Source organism: Zingiber officinale, chromosome 4A, assembly GCF_018446385.1.
Source record: "Zingiber officinale cultivar Zhangliang chromosome 4A, Zo_v1.1, whole genome shotgun sequence".
NCBI lineage: Eukaryota > Viridiplantae > Streptophyta > Magnoliopsida > Zingiberales > Zingiberaceae > Zingiber > Zingiber officinale.
The window spans coordinates 43,770,401-43,797,048 of NC_055992.1; the positions used below are offsets into that span (position 1 = coordinate 43,770,401).

The 26,648-nt window shown below is 33.8% G+C and overlaps 1 protein-coding gene across 1 annotated transcript; it reads left to right on the forward strand.

The window, feature by feature from the left end:
- The first annotated feature begins 1,773 nt into the window (after positions 1-1,773).
- On the forward strand, positions 1,774-25,818 carry LOC121969872 (dihydroxy-acid dehydratase, chloroplastic-like). Its single transcript, XM_042520160.1, has 14 exons — positions 1,774-2,484; positions 5,717-5,788; positions 14,527-14,574; positions 16,712-16,866; positions 16,962-17,156; positions 17,229-17,340; positions 17,427-17,496; positions 17,562-17,620; positions 17,702-17,825; positions 17,925-17,995; positions 18,645-18,746; positions 19,212-19,292; positions 25,210-25,368; positions 25,606-25,818. Exons 1-14 carry the CDS (start codon positions 1,903-1,905, stop codon positions 25,654-25,656), a joined length of 1,881 nt encoding a protein of 626 aa, XP_042376094.1. The 5' UTR covers positions 1,774-1,902; the 3' UTR covers positions 25,657-25,818.
- Positions 25,819-26,648: the final 830 nt, after the last annotated feature.

The following is a 26,648-nucleotide window of genomic DNA, read 5'->3' on the forward strand; positions in this document are numbered from 1 at the left end:
TTAAAAAACTAAAATTTCAAATTATTATTATTTATTTAACCCGAGATTTTGGTTAGCCCTAATGTAGGAGTATCTTAATTTTTATAATTTTTTACCGAACTACATAGATAAGTTTCTGAAATTACTAATCATGTATTCTAGTTTCAAAATAGCTAAATCATGTGCCCACTTTCATTTTTACTCCTGTTACTATCTCAGTCAAGAGCTTTTTTTTAAGTAGTCGAATTAATTTTTTTGTTGGTTTTAACTGATTTGTGTTTCAACCGAAATTGACTAATGGACCTAAAGACCTCAGAATAATATGACATTAGTTCTCATGTGTTCATCTAATTCTCTTGATTGTAAAAATACCTTCAAACATTAATTTTACCTAATATATTGATAACAGTGATTCTTTAGAATATGAATGTGTTCGAAAAACTAAGTCATGTTCTAAAAAAATCACTGTTTTCGATATATTTAGTCAAATTGATATTTAAGGGTATAAATATAATCATAAAAACTAGACAAACTCATAGTACATGATTTCACGTCATTCCAAACTTTTTAGGTTTATCAACCAATTTTAGCCGAAACTCTTTAGATTCATTCGACCAAAATCGATTTATGGACCTAAAGTGCTCGAAATGACTTGAAATTTGGTCATTTGAGATAATCTAGTCCTTATGATTATATTTATACCCTCAAATATCAATTTACTTTCAGTGATTTTTTTAAACGTGAATTAGATTTTTCAGACACATTCGTGTTCAAAAAATCAATACGCTCAATATATTAGGTTAAATTGATATTTATGGATATAGATATAATCATAAGAACTAGATAAACTCAAAATACCTAGTTTCACGTCATTCTGAGCACTCTAAATTCATCAACCAATTTTGGCCAAATGAACATAAAGAGTTTCAGCTAAAATTGGTTGATAGACCTAGAAAACTCAAAATGACATGAAATCAGATTCTATGAGTTCGTTTAGTTCTTATGATTATATATGTCCATAAATATTAATTTGACCTAATACATTGAGAGCAGTGATTTTTTGAATACGAATTAGTTTTTTGGACATAATTATATTAAAAAATCACTATTATCAATATATTAGGTAAAATTGACGTTTGAGGATATTTTTATAATCACGAGAATTAGGTCAAAACTTACTGATGGACCTAGAAATTTGAATGATATGACATTAGTTATTGTGTACTTTTCTTGTTCTCTTAATTATATAAATACCTTTAAATATCAATTTTATCCTATATATTGAGAGAATAATGATTTTTTTTAATACGAATAAGTCAAAATTAGCTTAAAAAAATCAATTCGATGGTTAAAAAATGACATTAGACTGGAAATAATAATAGGGGAAAAGTAAAAATAGATATATAATTTAGTAATTTTAAAATTAAAATATACGATTTAATAATTTTAAAATTTTATTTACATGGTTCAGTAAAAAAACCTTCTATTTTTTTAGCAATGATATACAAAAAAAGCTTAAGGAAAAGCTCAAGATATACACATAAAATCATGATCCATCATTTCACTTTTTATGGGTTCACTCACTTTATATGTTTATCATTACTTTATATGTTTATCATTGAACTGTTCCTTAATTTTTTTACTTGAACATTTTTTTTTTTTCTAATTTTTATCCTAAACCCTTCCAAATTTTATCTATCAAATCAACAAAAAGGCTCCGGTTTGTTCGTCGTGTATCGCAGCTCCCCAAGTGATATCGTAGGATATCTGACAGGTGCTCCCCCCTCCGTCATCTCCCCCCTCCACTTTCCATATCCAACGGTCCATATCATTTCAACTTCCGTTTCAATCCCCTCCCCGAGCTCCGAAACCCACTCTAAGCCCCTCTCCCTCTTGTGCGCCACCGCCGCCGCCGCCGTCGCCATGCAGTCCTCAGCACTCTCGTCGACGAGATCTCTCCGTCCTTATCCTTCTCCAACCACCAACGCATCCGCCACATGCAGCCGCCCCTTTTTTCTCTCCTGCCTCCGGCCTCAGCGCCTCTGCGTTTCCGCTTCGTCGTCCTACGAGCGCCAGCACGTAGTCGAAAGTCCCCCGCCTCCGGCGTCAGAGATTCCTCCCATTCCCCACAAGCTCAACCGCTTCAGCTCCCGGATTACGGAGCCCAAGTCCCAGGGCGGGTCTCAAGCCATCCTTTACGGGGTTGGCCTCTCAGATGACGATATGAAAAAACCCCAGGTGGGGATCTCATCCGTGTGGTACGAGGGTAACACTTGCAACATGCACCTTCTCCGTCTTGCCGAGGCCGTCCGCGAGGGCGTACGCGAGGCTGGCATGGTTGGATTCCGATTCAACACCATTGGCGTTAGCGATGCTATCTCGATGGGAACCAGAGGAATGTGCTATAGCCTGCAGTCGAGGGATCTTATAGCCGACAGTATCGAGACTGTAATGGCAGCACAGTGGTATGACGGCAACATTTCCATTCCAGGATGCGATAAAAACGTGAGCTTTCTTGAGTTCTTCCTGGACTCATATCTTTCCTCATTCATTTTTCTTTGTATTGATTTTACTTGTTTTTAGGTTCGAGTGTATCCATACTAGTCTCTGTTTCGGCAGGAGAGAGACGTAAGAAGGTAGAAGATGATAAAATAATAGAGCTAAGATCTATGCTTTCTATTAGAAAATGTTAAAGGAAAAATTTGTTTTGAACATGCGGAAAGGAAGGAGAGGTCCTAAGAGATCAAATGGAACCATATAGCAGATATTACCCTCTCATAACCAAAAAACATGGTAAAGTAGAACTTTGACCTTCTCCACTTTCACTGGGACCTATGAGAAATAGATTGGCAGTTCAAATTGGCTTTGCCAGCGATTGTGATTCCATCCAACTTAGTACCTATTTGATCCAGTGTTTGATCAACATTAATCAATTTATGGAGTGGGGTAAAAGGAATATTACTTTTTTGCTAGATGATTGTGATCCTTATCTGCTAGCTCAGTTTTGCAGGATAATTGAAATTGTTCTAAGACTATCTCCAGATGATTGTTGATTTGGTCTTAGGGAATTTACTCCAAATTTTATGGAGTCCCTTTAGCTAAATGATATTTTGTTTCCTAGAATATTTTACTTTATTTCTAATTTTGTTTCAGTTTGAATCTTTAAAAGAAATTCCAATCCCCCCTATTAATAATTTTCCATATTATTAATATTCCTCTTATTAGTTTTATTCCCTTTAAAAGAAAACACAATTCCTCCTATTAATCATTGCCCAGATTAATAATATCCTCTTCATTACTTTTATTTTGTGCATGAGAGATTGTTTCTCATGTTGTATCAAGTCATGTCAAAGCCGAATTTCTAATTATGTGTTTGTAAATCTACCTTCCCCTACACTACATCTTAATTATTCATGCATCCCACATTGCCTACCACCATCCGCCTATATTCCACTCGAGTCCCTTTCTACTCATAGAGAAAGGTCTCGTTTCTATTATATGGTCTCTTACATTGGTGATATATCGTGATGACAAAGGTACCCTTAAACCCTCACTAAAGGAGAAAAGAAAGTTCTAGGAGTCAAACATAGTACCCAAGAAACAATTGTAGAAGCCTTTCCTTAATTGACTCATCTCTCCTTGGGAATAAATCTAAATATATTATTCTAGAAAAGTCACTTGATGACTTACCTTATGAGCAACTTCTAGGACAAATTAAAGATCTAGAGATGAAGCCAATCTTAGCTCTACAAGAGATAGTTCTTGCGCTTGGTGATTTCTGTCTGGACCATAGAAACTATAAGCAAGTACAGATACTAGCTCTCTATGAAATACTCCCACTAGAAAACTTCCAACATTGCACTAATCATATAATCACCAAAGTTCTTAACATATTTAGCGATCCGTCTCCTATGATTGATGATCCTTTAAGTGAGCCTCCTAAGGATTCCTTCACAACTCGGCATCAAAGAAAGTTTAGCTTCCTAAGAGCAAAACTGAACTAAAAACAATAGAATAATCTACCAAAATAAACTTTTCAAATTCTAAAACTTCTAAAAATTAATTCCTAATCTGCATTAATAGGATGAAGAAAGAAGATACAACCATGCCTCATTCATTTGAAGGAATTCTTAAGGAAAGTAAATCAAAATACCATGTTGAACAAATTTGGTGAATAATTTTTCCTTGCATTTGCAAATACAACAACAACAACAACCAAGCCTTATCCCACTAGGTGGGGTCGGCTATATAGATCCTTCTACACCATTGTGTTCTATCCCCTATTATATCATCATCTATATTTAAATAAATTTTATCTTGTTTTATTGTTGCTAACCAATTTTTTTTTTTTTGCCTTCCTCTCCCTCGTTTGATATACGTATTTGTCATAGTTTTCACATCGCCTAACTGAAACATTTATTGGCCGTCTAAGTACATGTTTGTACCATCTTAAATGTGTTTCTTAAAGTTTTTCCTCAATAGATGCAACTCTGACTTTCTCTCCAATGCTTTCATTTCTTATTTTATCCATCTTCGTATGTCCATGCATCCACGTTGACTGTCAAAGTACATGTCCATTTGCATTTGCAAATGATGGCCAAAAAGGATGCATACAGCTTGCCTAAGGTCGAGTTCTCCATACTGCGGAGAATTATACAAACTAGGAATTCAAATTTTTAAAGTTAAGAGTATGGAAAAAATTATTTTCTTTTAATTAGGAAAATAAATTAATCAAGGTAGTTTTTGATTGGTTACAAACATTAATCGGGTTATCTTCAATTGATGTGCCTATTAAGAAAAATAAGGAAACAAACTAGATGATGTGAGGAAACAATAAGTTTTGTTGTATTAGACAGATGTGAGGAAGTCGGTGCCAACAAGTATTTTGTTCATCTAGATCTTGACCTTTACTGAGAATGATGTGTTGGAGGATGGAAAAGTAGGCAAGGGCAACTTGAGAAGAAAGCTAGGAGCAAGAATGGTAAGTAGAGGAGGGAATGGAGGACGTGCTTGTGGCCTTGGGGCTAGCTCTCAAAGGGATCAGTGATGATTCTCATACCAATTGAAGTTTTATGTTTGTGGGAATAATTCTTCAGTCAATATGTGGTTTTTAAATCAACCATGCGACACTATTTTATAGGTATTGCAATATGTCATAAAAGGAAATAACATAGATATTAATATTCTAAAGGGAAATATATCAATACAAATTGGGAAAATATCAAAGGCGGATTGAGAATCAATCAATTAAGTAAAATTGGTGTAAGAGAATTTTAAATAATCTTTTTTTGCTTTATCAATTTTATATCTGATGGCCAAAGTTTTTTTCCCCGACATAGTTCAATGGTTATGTAGTTGCTATTCTGCAACATGCTGAGGTAAGCCAGATAGATCTTATTTTTGTACCATAATTTAATTGTGAGAGATATTTTATTTGATGCACTAAGTTAACCTTAATAAAGGTTCCATGAATTTTGTTCCTGTTTTAAGCAAACGAAACTTTTTAAGATAGTATTTTCAGTTATTTTACATTTTTTTATCAACTAAATTTTTTGAAACCAAGTCTTCAAGATGGTTGCTTTCCAGAAAGAATATTTGTCATATCTGTGTAAAATTGACCACTAGTTGATCTCACTTGTGACAAATGTTTATCTGCTGATTGTATTATATAAAGTGAATTTTGTGCATACAACTATTCAGCTTTAACTAATTGAATCTGTGCCTTATGGCTTCGTAGATGCCAGGTACAATTATGGCTATGGGAAGACTCAATCGACCAAGCATTATGGTTTATGGTGGAACTATCAAGGTGAGAAATGATGATAACAAACTTTATGTTCGATAAATCCTTGTTTCTAGTCTCAGAACAACATTTGGAATCTTGTCTAAATTTGAGTTTAGATTGTTTAGGTCGATCAAAGTATTCTTCCAATAAAAGCTAGAGCCATGATTTAGGTCAATCTAGTCCCTATTTTTATTGATTCAAATCATATAGGAGACATCCTTGCGTGTTCTATCTGATCTTGTCATTTAAACCTTTTCGATTGGGAATTATTTTTGATTGTTCATTCCCAATTAATCAACTATATTATTCCTCTTCTGGAGCTGATGTAACTCCATCTTAAAATTTCTAACTGTGGTTGGTGACAGTATTTTACTGGTGTTACCCTGAGCTAGTAGAGTATGTGCATATATGCCCTTTTTATCATTGATTCTGATGCTTGTTATAGTTCCTGGTTGTTGTCACTCACAATGCCTGGCCTTGCTAAACTTGACAAACATAATTACCCACTTATAACATGCATAGAAAGCTAGTATCTTTTCAGAAAACTTAGTTTGTGTGCTATTGAAATTTTTTTCTCTTGTTCCTGGTGATTCCGTCTTGATATCCTTTTTTGGGGTTGCAATCTTTGAGGGTAAATGGATTGAAGGTTCAGATATTATTATTATTTACTTGTTCAGTAGGTTGAACATGCTTCTTGTTATCATACATACTGGTGATCAACTTATAATGTGTAGGCTTGCTTGATCCTCAAACATCAAATTATAAATATCCCAAGCATTCTGAACTTGATGTGAGATTTTGTGAAATACATGATGTTAGTGCCCATCTACTATTGAAACTGTGCTATACTTGCATCAAAACCAATAATTTTAACTATGCCACTTCTTCTAAGTTCTGAGACCATAGGATTGGCAGAATGGAACTAAGTTTTTGAATCATTAACTCTTACATAAAAATTTCGGTGGAGATCGAAACCTCTCAACTCACAGATTTAAATCGCATCCAGTTTTGAGCAATATGGGAAAGACGTACAATTGTGACAATATGTCGAGATTTACAAGATTGGAATAATTGATGCTGCCATTTTTATTGATATGCAGCACTACCATACAGGTTTAGGTACAAGTAATATAGAGCTAGATACAGGTGACACAACCTTACATGAGCTGCAAAATTAAGAGAGCTACTAATATAATCATAGAATCTAGTTTGATATAGATGCATGTTAAAAAGTAAAACAAAAGTACTAATATAGAAAGAGGTTTCTTTCTAGCGTATTTTGACAAACAAATAGAGGATAATGTTATGCAAATTCCTTCTAGGGGACCTCAAATGATCATAACAAGAATACTAGATATACCGCTTAACATCACATATCAAGCATAAGGAAGCAATACAAAGCTTTTGGCCATGGCTCTATTAAATAATGAGGTTTAAAGTTTTGGGTCATGTTAGAGTTTTGATTTATGGCTAGAAGCATGCACTTTTAGTACCGGAGTGCGCCGTTCTAATACAACTTCAATACTTTTTTAAATATAAAATATAGTATAAGATTAAGAGTCATACTATGCAACTTTGGGAAAAGAGTAGTAGGAAAAAGACCAAGGAAGGAGATCACGGCGATCGAAAATTAATTTAGATTTATGCGTCGACAATAGAAGTTATATATCTTCTTAGGCAACTAATTAAAAAGTATACTTAGGCAACTAATTAAAAAGTATTTGGAACAGAATCAAGACTTACATATGCTATTCGTCAATCTAGAAAAAACTTATGATTAAGTCCCAAATATATATTAAACAAATTAAGGATATGTATGAGGAAGTAATGATCACTGGACACATTTAATATATGGTATCGTGGTGCACGTTTATAGATGATATTATTTTGGTAGATGAGACATGTGAAAGAGTAAATACTAAATTCGAATCTTGGTGGGAAACATTAGAAGTGATAGGTGTTAAACTTAATAGAGTAAAGACAAAATATATGAAATTTAAGTTTAACAATACTAGACGTAATGAGATAATTATTAAGATAGAAAATGACGAGTTGTATTTAACTGAGAGAGATTACGAGAGGTGTTTTACATATAATACAAGCACGATGGTTAAAATGGAGGAGAACATCAGATGTTCTTTGTAATTATAAAGTATCTCTAAGACTTGAATGAAAATTTTACAAAACGGTTGCTAGACTTGCTATATTATATGAAGCTAATGTTGAGTTATGACTTGAGCACATGAGTCAAAGATGAGAGTTGCAGAGATGATGATGTTAATGTGAATGTGTGAACATATAAAGATGGACATGATAAAAAATGAAAATATTAGAGAGAAAGTTGCGATTGCACTTATTAAGGGAAAATATCGAGAAACACGTTTAAGACAGTACAAACATATACTTAGACGACCTATATGTTCCTGTTACGACCTATATGTTCCTGTTAGGCGATGTGCATATCAAACGAGAAAGACCAAAAAAAACTTGATTGACAATAATAAAATAAGATAAAATTTATTTAAATATAAATGATGATATAGTAGGGGATAGAATCCAATAGCGTAGAACAATTCATATAGCTGACTCCACCTAGTGGAACTTTGGTTGCTGTAATATAGCATAAGATTGAGAATTATATTATATTCAAAGATTAAGAATAATTTGTTTCAATACTGCAACACAACAATCAAACCTTATCCCAGTCAACAATCTGCAAACATGATCCTTCTACGTTATTAGGCTCTATCTCCTACTATATCATCATCTATATTTAAATAAAATTTATCTTGTTTTATCGTTGCTAACCAAATCTTCTTTGGTCTTCATTGTTTAATATGCATATTTGTTTCACATTGTCTAATTAAATCATTTATTAGTCGTCTAAGTATATGTCTGTACCATCTTAAATACGACTCTCGGAGTTTTCCCTTGATAGATATAACCTCACTTTCTCTTTAATATTTTTATTTCTTATCTTGTCCTTCATCATCTATTTACATATCCATCTTAACATCCTTATGTTTTCAACTCTCATCTTCTGTTCATGTACTCAAGTCATTATTTAACACTCAACTCCATATAACATAACATATCTAACTATAGTTTTGTAAAATTTTTCTTTAAGTTTTAAAGGTATTTTACTATCACAAAGAGCATTTGACCTCCATTTCAACCATCATGCTTATACCCTTCATTTTGCAAAAATGATCCTAAATACTTAAAACTCTAACTCGTTATTTCCTATCTTAATAATTGTCTTACTCCGCCAAAAAATTCTATATATTCTGTTATACTACTAAGGGTAAAATTTTTCATTTCCAATATTTCCCGCTAAGATTTGAACTTAGCATTTGCTCCTTTACGTGTTTCATCTACTCAAACAATATCATCCGTAAATAATATGCACCGTGACAACATGTCCTCGATGTGTGTAGTGAGTTCATCTATGATTAATGTAAAACGATAGGGACTTAGAACTAATTCTTGATGTAATCCCATTTTTATTGGAAATATTTTGGTTAATCCATTTGGAGTTTTTTACTCTTGTTATTGCATCCGTATATATATTCTTAATTATTTTAATATATGCTACGTTAACACCTTTCTTTTTTATAATTTTCTATATAATTTTCCTAGGGACTCTATCATAGATTTTTTCTTAGTCGATGAATACCATTGTGTAGGTCTTGCTTCTTTCTCCGATACTTATTAATTATTTCGTTTGAGAAGATGTATAACTTCTATTGTTGACATTTCAAGCATGAATCCAAATTGATTTTCGGTCACCGTACCTCCTTTTTTAGTATTTTTCTATCATTCTTTCAAAGTTTCATGATACGGCTCATTAATTTAATGTCCCTATAATTCACACAATTTTATATGTCTCCTTTGTTATTGTATAGTGAGATTAAAGTACTTACCTACTATTTATCAAATATTTTTTTTTATTTTTAATATCAGTTTGAATAATTTTGTAAGTCATTCATTACCCTACATCTTTCATATTTTTATTAGAATATTATCTGGTTTAATAACTTTTCCATTTTGCATCTTATTTAAAGCTTATTTTAAATTTTATGATAAAAATTTAAATTTCTATACCTACTTAAATTATCTAAGTTAAGTTGGTCTCTTAAACCTTCGTTAAAAACTCGATGAAAATACCTCTTTCGTTTATTTTCTTATCATTCACTAGTACTCTATTGCATTCATCTTTAATGAATTTTATTTGGATAAGATCTCTTGTCTTTTCTCTCGCTATTTTATAGATGTCTATTTCTCCTTTTGTATCCCGTTGATATAAACAATCGAAAATTTCATTTTTGGTTCCACTTCTTGGCTAGTGCATATATATATATATATATATATATATATATATAAATTTTCTTCGTCCTTACAAGTGTATAATAACTTATATGTTTGTTTTCCCTTCATTTTCTCTGGTACTTTTTCAATCCACCATGAAGATTATTTACTTAGTAGTGTATGTCCTTTTACTCACCAAGTACACTCTTGGTCTCCATTTTTAAATTTAATGTCGTCTTATCCCTTGTCTTATTGGAGTTATTATGTATTTCTCCTAATACTTGTGCTTCTACCCTCTCCTTAAATTTACTTTGATTCCCGTTCCTTTAACTTCCACCATTGGATTCTTAGAGTCGTGAATATCTTCCTTCTATTGATACTATATTTGAAGTGCATATCTAACACTATTAACATATGTTGGATAGATAAGTTTTCTCTAGAGATGACTTTACAATATTTATAATCTTTTTATCTTTCTTCCTGACCATATAAGAAAGTTAATTTATGACTTTTTGTTCTCACTTTTAAACATAATCAAGTATTCTTTTCTTTTCATGAAAAACATATTAGTTGTTGTAAGTTCATATGCTATCGCAAAAATCTATTATTGTTTTTTCTTCTTTTCTTGTTCTGAAACTATAACTCCCATGCACCTTATCATATTCTTCATTTCTTACTCGTACATGTCTATTTAAATCTATTAAAATCTCGTTTGATAGAATTTTTTATACTACCTCATCTAGCTCTTCCTAAAATTTATATTTGATGTCTTTATCTAATCATACATGAGGTGCATATATGTTAATTATGTTAATAGTTTATTTCACTATTACTTTCTTAAGAGTTATAATCATATCCTCTTTCTAATTACTTGTACTACTTTGTATTTTAACAAACTATTTACAACAATAGGTACTCCATTTTTTTATTTTATTTTTTTCCTATATATCACTATTTAGAACTTGAGTTCTCTATAATCTTGATTTTTTTCTCCTATCTATTTTGTCTCTTATAAATATAAAACAAATATTAATTTTTCTCCTTATTATCGTATCTACTACCTCCGTTATTTTATCGGTAAACGTTCTTATGTTTCATATTCCAATATTCCTATAATGTTTGTTCTTATTGAGAACTTTTGTATATTTAACATCGTCTCAAGTTTTCATGAAGATGTTGTGGTCCTTGCAGTCGGATTTTGTAATGTGTTCCTTCCGGGGGAACAACGTAGCATTAACTCAATAGTTCAATGAATTCATACATATAGAACATTCGCCTATGTTTAACAACCTAACGCAACCTTCAACTTTTTTCATCCAGGTTTGGAACCAACGTTAGTGGTTTTGAATAATTTGGTTTAATAATTAATCAAAATAATAATATATTTTATAAGATTTAGAATTATGTTATATTTATTTATTTGAAGAAAATTCTTAGGAAAAAAAGGAAAAACAAAGATTCTCGTGAATCAAGGGAAACAAAGAGGAATGGGAAAGACACTCATCAACATTAAAAGGTAAGTAAATAAAAAATCAATGAATGAAAGGGGAAAGTAATCAATTAACAGGAAAGGGAAAAGGAATTTAGTAGGAAAGGAAAGAAATTAGTAGGAAAGGAAATAAAGGGAATGAGATTAGAACGAAATAAAAAATGGGAAAAGGGAAAGAAAAAAAAGAGTTGTCGGTTGCAGTGGTCAGTCGTGGCCTAATTGTAGGCTCTCCGAGAGGTGGCAGTGGCCGAGCGAGGTGAACTACGAGAGGCCTCGCGACCTTACTTACTGTCGCGACCTCGTGGAAGCCTGCAATCGGCGTTTGGTTGATCGTTATCATCCGTGTTATTGGTGTTTTGGCAAGACTGTTGCTCATTCTCTTCTCCTCTTTTGGTTTTTGTTAGCTTAGTGCTGGTGTTGTGATGGTTAGCGGATAGAATGACAACTTTCTCCTATGTCAACTGGCATGACACAAAACATTAACCCTTGCTAGAAAAATCTAAAAATTGTTATGTGATTTACAATAATTTTTTAATATGTTTTCACACTCAACCATAATTCATGGTTGAATGCCTGGGGCATGGTTGAGTTGCTACTGCGGGAAAGATATTGCTATAATAGGCAAGTGGTTGAATCTAGGCAAAGCCAAGAAAAATGCTCTCGCAGTGGTCAACTGTAACTTTCTGATTTACCTCCTCACATATAGTCGTGGGATCGGCCGTGTGTGGCACGAGGTGGCGGATTCCACTTTTTTGCTACAATGGTTGAGTGCCAAATTAGTGATAATGACGTGTAAATTCTTAGCAAAGTGCTATAAATTATCATAACAAATATTAAGAATACTAAACATACTTCTAACATCATATATCTAGAATGGGAAAGCATAAAGGGCAGCTCGGTGCACGAATCTCTCGTCATGCGGGATCCCGGGGAAGGATCCATTGTACACAACCTTATCCTGCTTTTTGCAAGAGACTATTTTCAAGATTCGAACTCGTGACTTTTAGGTCACAAAGCAACAACATTACTGTTGCGCCAAGGCTCCCCTTCTGAATGGGAAAGCATACAAAACCAATTTTATCCAAAATTTAGTGCAAAGAAATTTAAAAAATATTTGAGTGTCAAATAACAACCTACGCCATTGTGCTCGAAGTTTTATTATATCATTATTTATATTTCAACGAATTTTATGTTGTTTTATCGTTGCTTTTGAATGCCAAAATGGAAAAAACAATAATACAACGTATGACTATTTAGGATCAAAATATTGTGGGGTGCCAAAGCATGCTCTATAATCTTTTAAAATGATGTCCTAAATAGTCATAATATGCATCATCATTTATCTTAGTGTTTTTTTTTCTTTTTTTGGCATTCAACTATTTCTAATTGTTTTCTGTTTTTTTTTTAAAAAAATTTCTGCGTTTTTTTATGGTGGTGTGGGTATTTTGGGCAAGAGGGGACCTCAACAAAAAATTTACAAAAAAGGGCCTTGGCTGAGCTTTAAATAAAACTGGGAGTCTTTTTTGGACAATTGTTCTCTCTCTCTCTATATATCTTGCAGGATAAAAAAACATGAGCATCATCTTCCACTTCAAGCTTCAAATTCTAATGTATTAGAAGCTGTAACAAAAATGATGGAGTATCAATTAATGAATAATTAAGGCAACAAAAATGCCATATCATTTATTTAAATGCAAGAAATATAAATGAGTTTATTTGCTATAATTACAAACTAAATTAAGCTAGGATAGCCTTTTGGTTTTAATCTGTGTACAATATTTGAAGATCAATTTCTAAATCATTAAAGTTTGAATCTTGGACCTCTTATGGATAATTGGTTTATGTTTGCAAATATTATAAGTTGTCAACAAATTGTCGCAATTTGGTAGGGTGAACAAGAATGTAGAACTATGAAATGCCCAATGTCACAAATGAAAGAGAATATGCCATTAGGAATATATGAACTGTAAATTCATGCGAACATTGATTTATATGGTTAGATTGGTGCTAACTCATGAACGTAGGATAATTGCTTGAAGAGTCTAGAGATCATGCCAACAAAAATATATACACTATAAATTTATGCAAAAACATCAATGTACAGGTGTATCTATATGGGTCAACTTTGTGTATTATTGTTTTGAGCTAGGTTCGAGACGACATTGAAATTGAGATGTAAAACCATGTTGAATTTGATAACTGAAATCTGTGAAAGATAAACTACTTAATTACTAAATTAAGTGACTTATTGGATAAAATGAGAAAGCCACATAGACAAATTTTAGGGCTTGAAGATTCCCTCTTTATAATTTTAAATCCATTTATCACAATACCGACGCACCTAAAATAGTGTTGAGTGAACAGTGATTCACATATTTAAATATCTATATTGGATGTTTTTATCCAAATAGGAATATAGATCTGTCATGGTTGGGTGCAACCCCTATCTGGAATTTTGTTTAGGACCAAATCGAAGCAAAAATGAATACTTATTCCTGGACAGAGCATGGTCTTACTGAGATATAAAGGTGGTTGGTCAGCTGAGTGCAGATAGTTTATGCAGTATAGCTTTTTAAGAGGCAAATGGAGCATATATGTGGGGGTTTAGACATTAAATAAACCTTAAGACAAACAATTTTTTTTGGAATGTGACAAGTCCAGGAGACTGGCAGTCCTGTTGTGTATATTGTGCAAGTGGATGGCTGATGGCCGATAAAAGCTAAGCGGAATTGAACTCGACAAAAAGATAAATTTCTTTGGTTAACACAAGGAAATTACATAAACCAAAGGCAGGAAAATATATTGGTCTAGAAATCTGAAAATATCACTGGATATATTCTCTGTGGGCTTTTCTGATAATTTTTATTTTTCTTTGTGGAGTTTGGGGAATAATTGTGTTTCCTCTATGTCCGACTAGTCAAATATCTATCAGTTTGTGTGCTTATTGTTCTCTATTCTCTTGCAGCCTGGACACTTTAATGGAAGTACCTATGATATAGTTTCAGCATTTCAGGTATGGAGTTTATGGAGATGATTTGTTGTTTTAGAAATTTTTGTTGTTGTTGTTGTATGTCTATGCTTTGATGAGTAATTGTTTTGTGCTTGGACACTTGGTCATTCATGGGATTTGGTTTTCTTTTATTATATTTTATTCTTTCTTTTGTCAAATATATATTAGTTTTTCATTATTTTCTCAATTCCTTCAACTAGAAACCTGTCCTTAATTGATTTGATGAGATAAAGTTGTTAAATTGATCTTGGGCTATGAATTTGGTTTGCCTTTTTTCTAAGTTTTGAAAAAAGGTACAGTCATATTCATTTGTCGTAACATTTCATTTTCTGCTTGACTATTCTCTACTGCTCTCTTAGAAATAAGCTTTGTTATAAAACAGTAGTTGAATGATAATCAATTCCAATTGCAAGGCATTTGGTAATTAGATGTAATATTTGGGACACTTTCTGTGTATGTGGTTAATGTACATACAAATTTTAGATGTAAAAAGCTGCATGCTGTACTCTAAAAATGTTGCATTTTAATATATAACCCTAATAAAATGTTGAAAAGGGTCAATAGAAAAGGACAAAAATCATAGGAACACTCTATTTTTTTTTTTTTTTCAAAATCGTCAAAGTAGTACCCCACTTTGATTTTTTATCAAAAGGGTGTCCCATCCCCTTGTAAAATGATACTAATGCCCTCTGATGCGCTACATGCACACTCCCGCCTATTTTTCAGCCTAAATCCGGTCACGTTGTAGCAACTGTAAAACTGTAACGACTACAATTGAGCACCAAACTATGTTATAACAACTACAAAATCATAGCTACTATAACTGAGCAGTAAAACTGTGTCGTAGTAGCTACTACAACTGCGAGTGGTGAATTTAATATATCATAAATATTCAATTAATTTTGGAACATATGAGTTTCTCATTTAATATTTTCCTTTTTTTAGTTGTATTACAGAGACATTTGATGCGGAAGATATATCCCAAATATGGAGTTCATTTTTTAATTATCTCATCAAGTTAGAGAAGGATATATCATAACTATTCAATTATACACGCAACAAAAGTTCATCGACTAGTTCATTTTAGGGTTTAGGCTTTATGGTTTCTGAGCAAGCAACTTGTCCATGGAATTGTCACTCTTCTCCAAATTAAAACATCAATTTCTGATTCTTCTTGTGCATGGATTACAATTGTAGCAGCTGCGGTTTCATAGCTACTACAACGTTATAGTTGTAGTAGCTACATCCCCGTAGTTGCTACAATGTTGTAGTTGTAGTAGCTACGAAACAGTAACTTCTACAACTGCAATAGTAGTAGTAGCTACGTTCCCATAGCTGCTACAATGTGATGGGATTTAGGTGGGAAAAAAGGGTGTATTGCATGTGTCAGATGCATGCATATGTTAGAGGGTATATGTGTCCTTTTACAGGAGATTGGGCGCCCTTTTGATAAAAAAATCAAAGTGTGGTGCTACTTTGATGATTTAGAAAATGAGGGGCGTTTCTATGATTTTTGCCCAATGGAAAATGTCTAGTGAGTAAAATTCAAGATAAACTCTATACCACTCCAACAATTTCATGACTGTTAAGAGCTTTCTTTTTTGGAAATCTAAGTTGTTTTGGTTTTGCTTGTATGTAATAAGGAAACATTTAAAATTATATTACTATTTACTTTGGTTTGAGTCGTGGAAACAATCTCTTGCAATAGAGGATGAATATTCATGGAATTTTCACAGGTAAAGTTTCAAGCTTTTGATATACTGTGTTGTGCTTGGACATTGTTTCTTGTTTTAGCAACTGTTGACAGCTTATCTCATTGCAAAACACTAAATGCAACCAAAGGAAGAAATCCTTCCTGGCATCCTGTTACATAATTGGAATTTTAATGCTTATTGAAATGATAAGATGCTCAAATAATTGTGTAGGTTGACATTCTGTGAGAAGCAGAACTCTTTTTACATATTTTCAACCCTTGTTTTAATTGATACAGAATCTGAAGCTTTTAATTGACATTCTGTGAATCTAAAACTTTGTACCTCTGTGCTTCTAGATCAATTTAATGGTTGATGACTTATCTTGTTTGTGGACACAATCTAGAACTGTTGATGTAAACTTCAAATAATTGCTGATATATTTTCAGTGTTATGGAGAATATGTTAGTGGGACAATAAATGACGATGAAAGAATGAATGTGGTACGCAATTCCTGCCCCGGGGCTGGTGCTTGTGGAGGCATGTATACTGCAAATACTATGGCATCTGCTATTGAGACAATGGGCATGTCACTTCCTTACAGGTATAAATTATGATTTAGAAACTTTATCATTGGTTCAAACCCTGAGGTTTCATTCTATCACAGATGAATTTAATCATTTTTTTTAAACTTGAAAGCTCATCAACACCTGCAGAAGATCCACTGAAGTTAGATGAATGCCGTTTAGCTGGGAAGTATCTATTGGAATTGCTAAAAATGGATTTGAAGCCTCAAGACATTATAACAGATAAATCATTACGCAATGCTATGGTTATTGTTATGGCACTAGGAGGTTCTACTAATGCAGTATTACATTTAATTGCTATAGCTAGGTAGGTAAGGCTTCTTTAGAAAAACTAATTTAGAAGAGACTTCTTGCAATTTGATACATGCCATGTCTGCAGGTCTGTGGGTTTGCATTTAAGTCTGGATGATTTCCAGAAAGTTAGTGATAAGGTCCCTTTCCTTGCTGATCTCAAGCCCAGTGGAAAGTATGTGATGGAGGATTTACACAAGGCACGACTTGTTTCTAATTTCTTTGCTTCTTTGTCTCTTGATACAAATAGTAGTTAAACATTATAATTTTATATAATATCTTGCAGATTGGAGGGACACCTGCAGTGATTCGGTACCTTTTGGAGGAAGGCTTTCTGGATGGAGATTGCATGACTGGTTAGTGTACGTCAGCAGAACTATTGTTTTATGTATTCAGTGTAACAAATGCATTTCACTTCCAGTCACAGGGAAAACACTTGCAGAAAATGCCAAGCTCTTCCCTTCTTTAACTGTTGGACAGGTAGAATTCTGAATATTAATCCTCTGAAGTTACTTCCCTGGATCCAATGCCCATTGCTAGCTCTTCTTGTGATAAAAACAGCAAATTATAAGACCGCTTGAGAACCCTATCAAGGCCACAGGTCATATTCAGATACTTTATGGAAATCTTGCCCCAGAAGGTTCTGTGGCTAAAATTACTGGGAAAGAAGGGTTATTCTTCTCCGGTATAATATTTAACAAGGATAGATCTTGCTGTTGGGTTCAATTTCATTATCTTTGGATTAAACAATTTTTCAATAACAAAAACAATGGGTGATTGGTAGGTCCTGCTCTTGTTTTTGAGGGGGAGGAGTCGATGATTACAGCAATTTCAGAGAACCCATTGAAATTTAAGGTAATCAACTTCTAACATTTTTTCTCTCCAGAGTTATCTCCTTTGCTGGCCTCGTTTTTGTTCATTTCACCGTACTGAACATCCAGACATACACCTGATTGCATATTTGTATATATCAATGAACCTAGATTTGTAGATTTTTTAAATGTATGAAGCTTGTAGCTAATATTTTTGTCATTATGGAGCTTACCTATCAAATCAAAGAAGCGCAAGGAGACCAACAGGTGCATAGGGCATTTTAAATTTTGTCAGATTGGACTCTGATGCACTATTAGTATGATAAATGCAAATATCCTTTGAAGGAGGTTGTGTTATGTTTTTGATGCCCCTTAAGTTGCTTCAAATGTAGATTAAACTTTAATAAGCAGCCAATTTCACTACTTTCACCTACTATTTGAGATTTACAAGCTTTCCTGAGTAATCCAAATAATCAGCCTTGGTTGCATATAGGGGGTCTTTGTTTAACAGCTTATCAGTTGGTCTCTGATGACCAACCAGTGTCGATTTTGCTGATGGAACAATTTGGAACAATTCTGTAACTAGATTTTTTTTGTTTCAAATTCTTATTGTAGAGTATTTTCTGATTTGTCTTTATTGTTTGTTATGTTTCCAGTGCACCAATAAGTCTTTGCATTTTGATGCTCAACAGGGTAAAGTTGTTGTCATCAGAGGGGAAGGACCCAAGGGTGGACCAGGTATGGCTGAAATGTTAACACCAACTAGCGCTATAATGGGTGCTGGTCTTGGGAAGGTACATTCTCTTCATATTTTCTTTGTTCGTTTTCCTAACAGTTAAAGGACTTGCTGTTTACTTATTTTCTATTTCACTCATTTGGAGCTTTAGTGTTTAAAGGAGTGTCACTCTTATCTGGTAAATTTGACTGAATAAACGTCTTCAGAATCACTTTGATCTTCAATAGAATAATGGTCTATGTCTAATTGAATTTATATAAAACAAACAAAATTCAAATGCAGTGTTTCTATGAGCTTGTTTACTTGTCATCACCACTATTGCTTGCTACTGTTTGGTATGATCTAATATTTATGATCTTGTTGCAAATGACATCTATCAACCTTTGCCCATATTTTATTTTCAATCTACTCAAATCTTTGGGCTTCCAAAATCTTTGTAAACCTTGGATGATAAATTCTTCAAGAATTGGTGATCTAAATGATGCTAGGTCTTTATCATTTTCTGGTTTTCATTTGTGCACAGGAATGCGCCTTGCTGACTGATGGTAGGTTCTCTGGAGGATCCCATGGGTATGTTGTAGGCCATATATGTCCTGAAGCACAGGTATTTAACTTTCATTTCTATATTTAGTGGCAAAGTTTACCTTGAGATACCATTGATTCCATTGTCCTTGAATGTTCTTAGAGTAAACATTACATGGAGTACTAGTTTGCTATCCTGAAATAAATTGTTTGAGCACCTTAGTTATTTTTGGTTGAGAAAATTATTTTATTTTCTTGAACTATTTTAACCAACATGTGTGGAAGACAAGATCACAAGAACGAGATATTCATTCTAGTAGGAATAAATTCATAACATATCTGCAGAATGCAGACAAGTTATTGTTACATAATCTACATTTTCAGTATTTTCCCAAATATGAGATATTGATGTGTCTTTCTAACTTGATGTCACTATTTTATTGAGGCGGCCTTAGGTTAGGTGAAGAATAATGCTATATTTGGTTCATGGTATGAAATTTATATAGAGTAGAATATTTAATCCTAGGAAATGAAATTGTAAGGGAGTGAAATAAGAGCAGGAATTTGTCTTAATTTGTGCATGAAATTGAATAGATAAAAACATTTTTTCATTCCTATGTTTGGAATATAAGAATTCCTATATTTGGTCTATTAGATTATTGTATTGCAAGTAATAGACAAGTATGTGTTCATAATCATAGTATTACAAGGGATGTGTTCATAATCATAAAATGTTCTTCCTATTAATAGATAATGGTACACTTAATTCACTTGGTCCACTTGGTTTGCTCAGTTAACTTGGCTCATTGGGTCCACTCGGCTAATTGGGTCCACTCAACTCATTGTGTATCTTCTTGTTTATGAAATAGATAATGATTCGGTCAAACCACTTGGTTCATTTAGCCTGCTAGTTCCACCTTGTCACACTCCGCTTGAGCTAGGCTTATCAATATTTGCTGAACACACATGATCTACGCTAAAGTTAGAGAAAACAAATATTAAACTAAATGTGTATCTCTGAGGAGAGCCACAAAAATACCATGCAATCAACTCAAAAATCAACCTACAATTTGAGACTAAAAACTCTAGTATGTGAGAACACAATGCAAAGTGAGGTCAAAAAAGAAACACACAATTTATATCCGTGAGAAAAATCCATCTGAGAAGAATTCAGCAATCAACAAGTAATCAAGTTAACATTAAGTTATTGCCACCTTTTACCATTTAGGCACTTTATTATTCGCTTTATTTAAGCTTACATTATTTGTATTCTCAAGGTTATCAATAGTTGAATTCATTATTCTCTTATCATAATTCACATCTCTGTATTTGTTTTTTTTTTTTAACAATTTTAACATGTCATTATGGTGAAACATAATAGTCTGTACCACAATCTCACAAATAGATAATCTCACTTGAGTGGTGTCCCCTATCGATGCAATGACATAGAAATATGTAAATGTCCCACATAATGTGTGACGCTAAAACCTCTGCACTCAAGTGCATGGACATTTGTCCCAATATACATATAACTCTCCAATGGACTAAAGTCCCTGAGAGCATGGGGCCGAAACTCAGCTTACATGGTTGGCTCAAAGTTTTCACCATCATCACATTGGATGTTTCAATATAAGTTAGACACTATTTTACTTGGTTTTCTCACTAGGTTTTATATTTCTAAGGACTAGCCTAGACTTCATCACTTTTAAAGTTTCTCTTGTTAGTTGATAAGTGAACAATTATAAATTTCATACACAGGGAAACAACTTAAAGGAAAGTATCAATAGCAAAAAGTAAGAATATAATTTTGAAAACTAATTCCCTAGCATATTTCACCACATGTATAAATTCCTAGGAGCATGATAAGATAGAAGCAACAACTGAACATTAGTTATATTCCCTTATATAGCCCCAAATAACATTATAATTATCCTCGCGCTAGTCATTTAAGGACATTGTAAGTTTCCACTTATTAAAATCAGTCATATTTATAAATCTCATATTATATATAAGTTTCACATTTCCAGCCATCCACAACATAATTTAAGAGAAACAATCAGGAACACCCACCTCAACCAACTTTCTCATTTTCAATCATTCACAAGCTAATTTAAGAGAATTAAGCAATAACACCCACCTCAATTGAAGAGCCTCCACTTGATACTACTTGTTTGAGCATACAATGCACCCTTGAGCATATCCATAATTTCATCTAAAAAATGAAAGCCGACTCTTAGTTAAGTCAAAAATCACAGCAAAGAGCTTACCTTAAATGCAAAAGGATAGCAATTAGTCAGTTAGAAGAATACAAAACATAGCCCATGACAACTCAATTCTCATTAAGACAACACCTCCAGCAAGCAAAAGAAACTTACCGAGGAAATCTCAGTGCTCACAAGGAAGAAAGGTTGTTAAAAGATCCATGGAACCTCCACCCCTTATGATCAATGTTGCCCTAAACAAAGAGGTGAATTTGCACAACTTAAGTAGATCAATTGTAGAAACAAACCTCCCACAAGAGGAATACACACTCAAATGGCTAAGTGAATCCCAAATTAGAAATAAAGACACGAAGTTAAGCCACTCAAAAGAGAGGATCTCATATTGAGGGTTTCATCAAAACAATCATAGAGGTGAAAAAACCCTCATGTCGCAATCAGGTTGGCAAAAGGCGATTGCGCTCGCCCCTAGCGGCCCCACCAATCCGTCCCAGAGGTCAACACGGAGGAGGTAAATTACGGGTGGCTACTAGCCCTTGGAATACTGACTGACGCATGAGGGAGGCATTTACCTCGATTATGTCGAGATTTGAACCCCAGATCTCAAGTTGACAATACCTGATGCGCTAGCCACTAAATCGTTCCGAGGGGACCTCATGTCACAATCAGGGAGATGACAGAAGGAAACATGACTCAGATTAAAGGGGGAGGAGTATTTACTTAAAATTTTCCCAACTTGAATATCCATTAATTGAAGATAATATTGTTAGTGATAATGCCTTAGGTGCACTCAAATTGCAAAGAGAATCACTTAGTTGCATTATTTCATTTATTTATTAATGAAATTAAATCATTCTTTCTTTAGGATCACATTGAGTTTTTGTGATTGTTGATTAAAATAAAAGATTTTTGCAATGATTTCCAATCATGTCTATAATGTGTGAACAATAATAAAGCATATAACAATGTTGCTAAAATCATCCTTGGTTGGAGTGATTATGAGAAAAGGATATCGATCTCATGTTCAACTAGCATACACTATGTTTTTTTGTGACAATTTGGTGATCTCATGCATATAAGCATAGATATCTCTAAACAAGTGCATAAATGTGGAGTTGAAGAATTCACGTTAGATGTTGTTGGTACGAGAACTAATTTGGTATACTACTCGATGTCTAAGAGATCTCATACAAACCGTACAAGTGAGCTTTAGACTTCAGTATTACTTATCTCATAAGAGGGTGAATATATTTTGATGTTTATAAATTTGGTTCTTTGCAAGTCAAGGGTTGCATGTGCCTTTATGTTGGGTGTGCTTTTAGCCTTATGAAGATAAGAAATAATCAATAGAGGATTCATTACTCTTGGTAATTAGGAAGGTTATGCCACATGACCAATTTAACCGATTACCACTTATTAAACTTATGCATAGTAGTAGATGCTAATTGAGAATGATTCTCAAATTGGATCCATTCCAATGAGCTATGGTTGAGTCAAGCAACTTCTTCGACCTTAGACCTGCTATATTTGGATAAACACTGATCCAAGTCCTAGGGACTAGGATAAGATGAGTTGTTGACTATTATGAAACCCACCACTTCTAGAATAGTAGATACTATTGTGCCTTTAGAGGCCAACCAAGTCTTGTGTGTAAACCAACGAAAAGGGTCTTCTTACAAGCTCAAATGATTTGATCACTCAAACACATTGCTACAGACACATTGCCGCTATGTCATGGATTTTCAGAGTCACACGCATAAGGCGTGATTCTTTTAGCATGGATGAATGTAGCTAACGAAGGATGAAAAATAATTAAGATATTAACTAGTTTGATTAATGAGAAATTTAATCGGATAAAAAATTGATTAATTTGTCTAATTAAATTGAGAGAGATATTGTGTAATTAACATCTAATTGTAACATAAACTTGAGGTTTTTAACAAGTGTTGTACAATTAATTTTGAAGGGACTATAATTTTGGAATATTTTTACAATAGTTGGCTAATTATTATTAAAATCTTTGGAAAATTAATATTTTTTTTTCAAAATTGATCTATATCAAAATAAAATAAGTTGAATTTAATTTAATACTCTTTTGAATTTTGGCAATATTAGATGCAATAAGCAAGGTTTGAAGTGTCGAGCCGTGTCGCTCGAAACTGTTGGAATTTACTGTTTTGGTGCGAAAGAGTAACTGGCACCGCACACAAATAAATTTCCCGTGCGTCATCTGCGCACGATCGACGATCATGGGATGCCTCCGTGGCGCCGGCAGAGGCGGAGGCGTCTCTCGGTGCTTCCAGCGTCGTGGGACGCTTTTGGCGCCATCGGAAGCGTCTTGCAACACTTCCAGCGATGCTGGAAGCATCTTGGGATGCCTCTGTCAGTGTCGGAAGCATCGCACATGCCTCCGTCTCTGTCGACACCGGAAGCGTCGCACGACGCCTCTGTCGGCACTCGAAGCGTCGCGCGATGCCTCCGTCGTCGCAGGAAGCTTCGCGCGAAGCTTCTGGCACCACTCATGGGACTAGCTATGGTGCGTCATGTTTTGAAAAAAAAAATGATTTAATTAATTTAAATAATTCTCAACTGAGATGTGATATTTTGAATAAGTTTTTATAAACTCTAATAAAATTATCCCTATAAAATATATAAAAACTATATTAATTTTTTTTTAAAAAATATTAATTGATTTGATATTATAAATTTTTTTAAACTGTTTTAAATTTTATTTAAAACAGTTAAAAAATAACCTCTTTGTATGAAATGATCAACCATCCAACGAGATATTTCTATATACGTGTCAATCCGTGGAGGCTTGATTTCTCTTAATTTACAAAGGGTGTCCAAGGAGATTTGAGGTTATATCTCATTTGTGGTTAATATGATTAATTAATTCATTGGAGACAACTTCGAGAATTATATGATACCTTGGGAATTCTCCACAGAAAGGTTTTTCAGTTCAGGGCCAAGGTCATCTTTCAGTTATGGAATTTAATTAAACTGAATTAAATCATCAATTTTTTTTTTTCATTTTCAATTCATATGTAAGAATCATATTATTTTAAATGTGGATGATAATGTAGCATAAGATACAAATTGTGAATTGTAAGATTCTAACAGCCCATTAGAGAAAAAGATTTTTTTTTTCTAAGCTCCATGCCAGATTCAAGTGGCTACTAGGAACTGGGAGTGTTTTTTTATCTGTAACGTATGATCTATAAGTGGTTCACATGGGAGAAAGACTGGTTGCCTGCCAAATTGCTGGAGCGGGAGAAGAAGGCTCTAAGGACAGGGAAGAATGGAGTTGGCACTAGGGAGGGAAGATTATGGCTCGAGTTAGAAGAGAAGACTCGGTGGCATTCTGTGGAGTAGAGTCAGATGTTTGCTTGGAGGAAGAGAAGTCCCAGCTGTTTATGTAGTGAACTTGGGTTATCAGGGGAAGATGATGGTATTATGTCGCTTGAATGAGCTGAACGTAGCAAGGGCTTTTTGAGGGATTAACTCTAGGGTATTTTCGTGTAAAGGCATTTCTGATAAACTAGGAATTATAAGTTTGAGGGATAATGCGAGGAATAGTTTAGCTGGACTTGGGGGAAATCATAAATCCATTGAAATTATTTTTCCTCATCATTTGTGTTGCCAAACAAGCACACGAATAGCTATTGCAACATAGCTGATAGGGAACGAAGTAGCCTTTCCTGTCATCCATCCAAAACACATCACATTAATTGATTATACTTACTACTGTTTGATTCCTAAGAGATGTACTCATTTCAGGAAGGTGGCCCAATTGGTCTCATCCAAAATGGCGATATAATCACCATCGATGTGGTGAAACGAAGAATGGACGTTCAGTTGACAGAGGAGCAGTTGGCTGAGAGAAGGAAAAATTGGACTCCACCGCCTCTGAAAGCAACCCGAGGAATTCTCTACAAGGTATTATAGATTCAGGATTGTTTAAACTTTCCTGTCACTTGCCTTTTCAGTCACCGTGATTTACCTCCTCCATGTTGGTCTTGAGACGGGCTGGCGAAGGCGCTGGGGCGAGCGTATTCGCCTTTTGCCACATGATTATTTAAACTTTTAGAGTTGGGAGTCGTGATATTGGTTCGGTCATCCCCTATTTCCTTGATATTTTAGATTTACCCCCTTACCGATTGTCTTTGCTTGCAGTACATCAAGAATGTGCAATCTGCTTCGCGAGGATGTGTAACAGATGAGTAAAGAACTGAGTTTTCTCCTTTGCGTCTACAATTCAACCTAGCAAGTTACCTTCCAAGATATGTCTTGTATTCTCAGATTTTGTAGTGTGATTGTGCACGTTTTGGATCTTGTTTTGGCTGTCAATTTGATTCTTGAAAATAAATCTTCCGGAATATTTGCTTATGGGTCTCAAAATGTTGAAGTTTGAAATAATGTGAGATAGAATTCAGTTTTGTGCTGGTGGATCATCTGTAAGATCCAGCAAGCACTCTATGTTTTTATGGTACTCAGGCTCAAACTTGGACAATTAACACTCGGGCGATTGAGATACTCGGCACTTAGGCTCAAACTTGGGCAATTGTTCGGCACCCGCAACCCACACAGGCTCGGACAATTGACCCGCAGTCTCGAGATTGGTTGAATGATTTAGACACGTGCCCCTGATCTGGCATAGGCTAGATACCGACGGTATTAAATAATATCATATGGATTTCAACCCTTACTTTAGCTTAATTTCCATTAATTTACAACCAGACATATGCCCCTGAAGTTATCTTGAAACATTATTGTCAGATTTCCTTAATTTAGCTTGATTTCCTTTAATTTATTATTAGAATAAAAGATGATATTACTCATTTAGTATTATCGATTCCACGATAAAATACAAATAGATAAATTAAAAAATATTTTATTCTATACAATGACCTCTTTGTATGAAATGATCAAGCATCAAACACGAGATATTTCTGTATACGTGTCAATCCGTAGAGGCTTGATTTCCCTTAATTTACAATGCCCAAGGAGATTTGAAGTTGCCTTAGCGTGCAATGCAGTCCTAAATAATTAAATAGTAACTCAATAAACACACTCAACTGCTCTTCCAAATAAAACATTATAAATTAAATACGCACCTTTTTATTAAAATTATTATAATAAAAAAATATCCGATTTTTTTTTTTTAATATATTGGAACTAAATGACCTCCTCATATTTTAATAGTTATAACTGGCAAT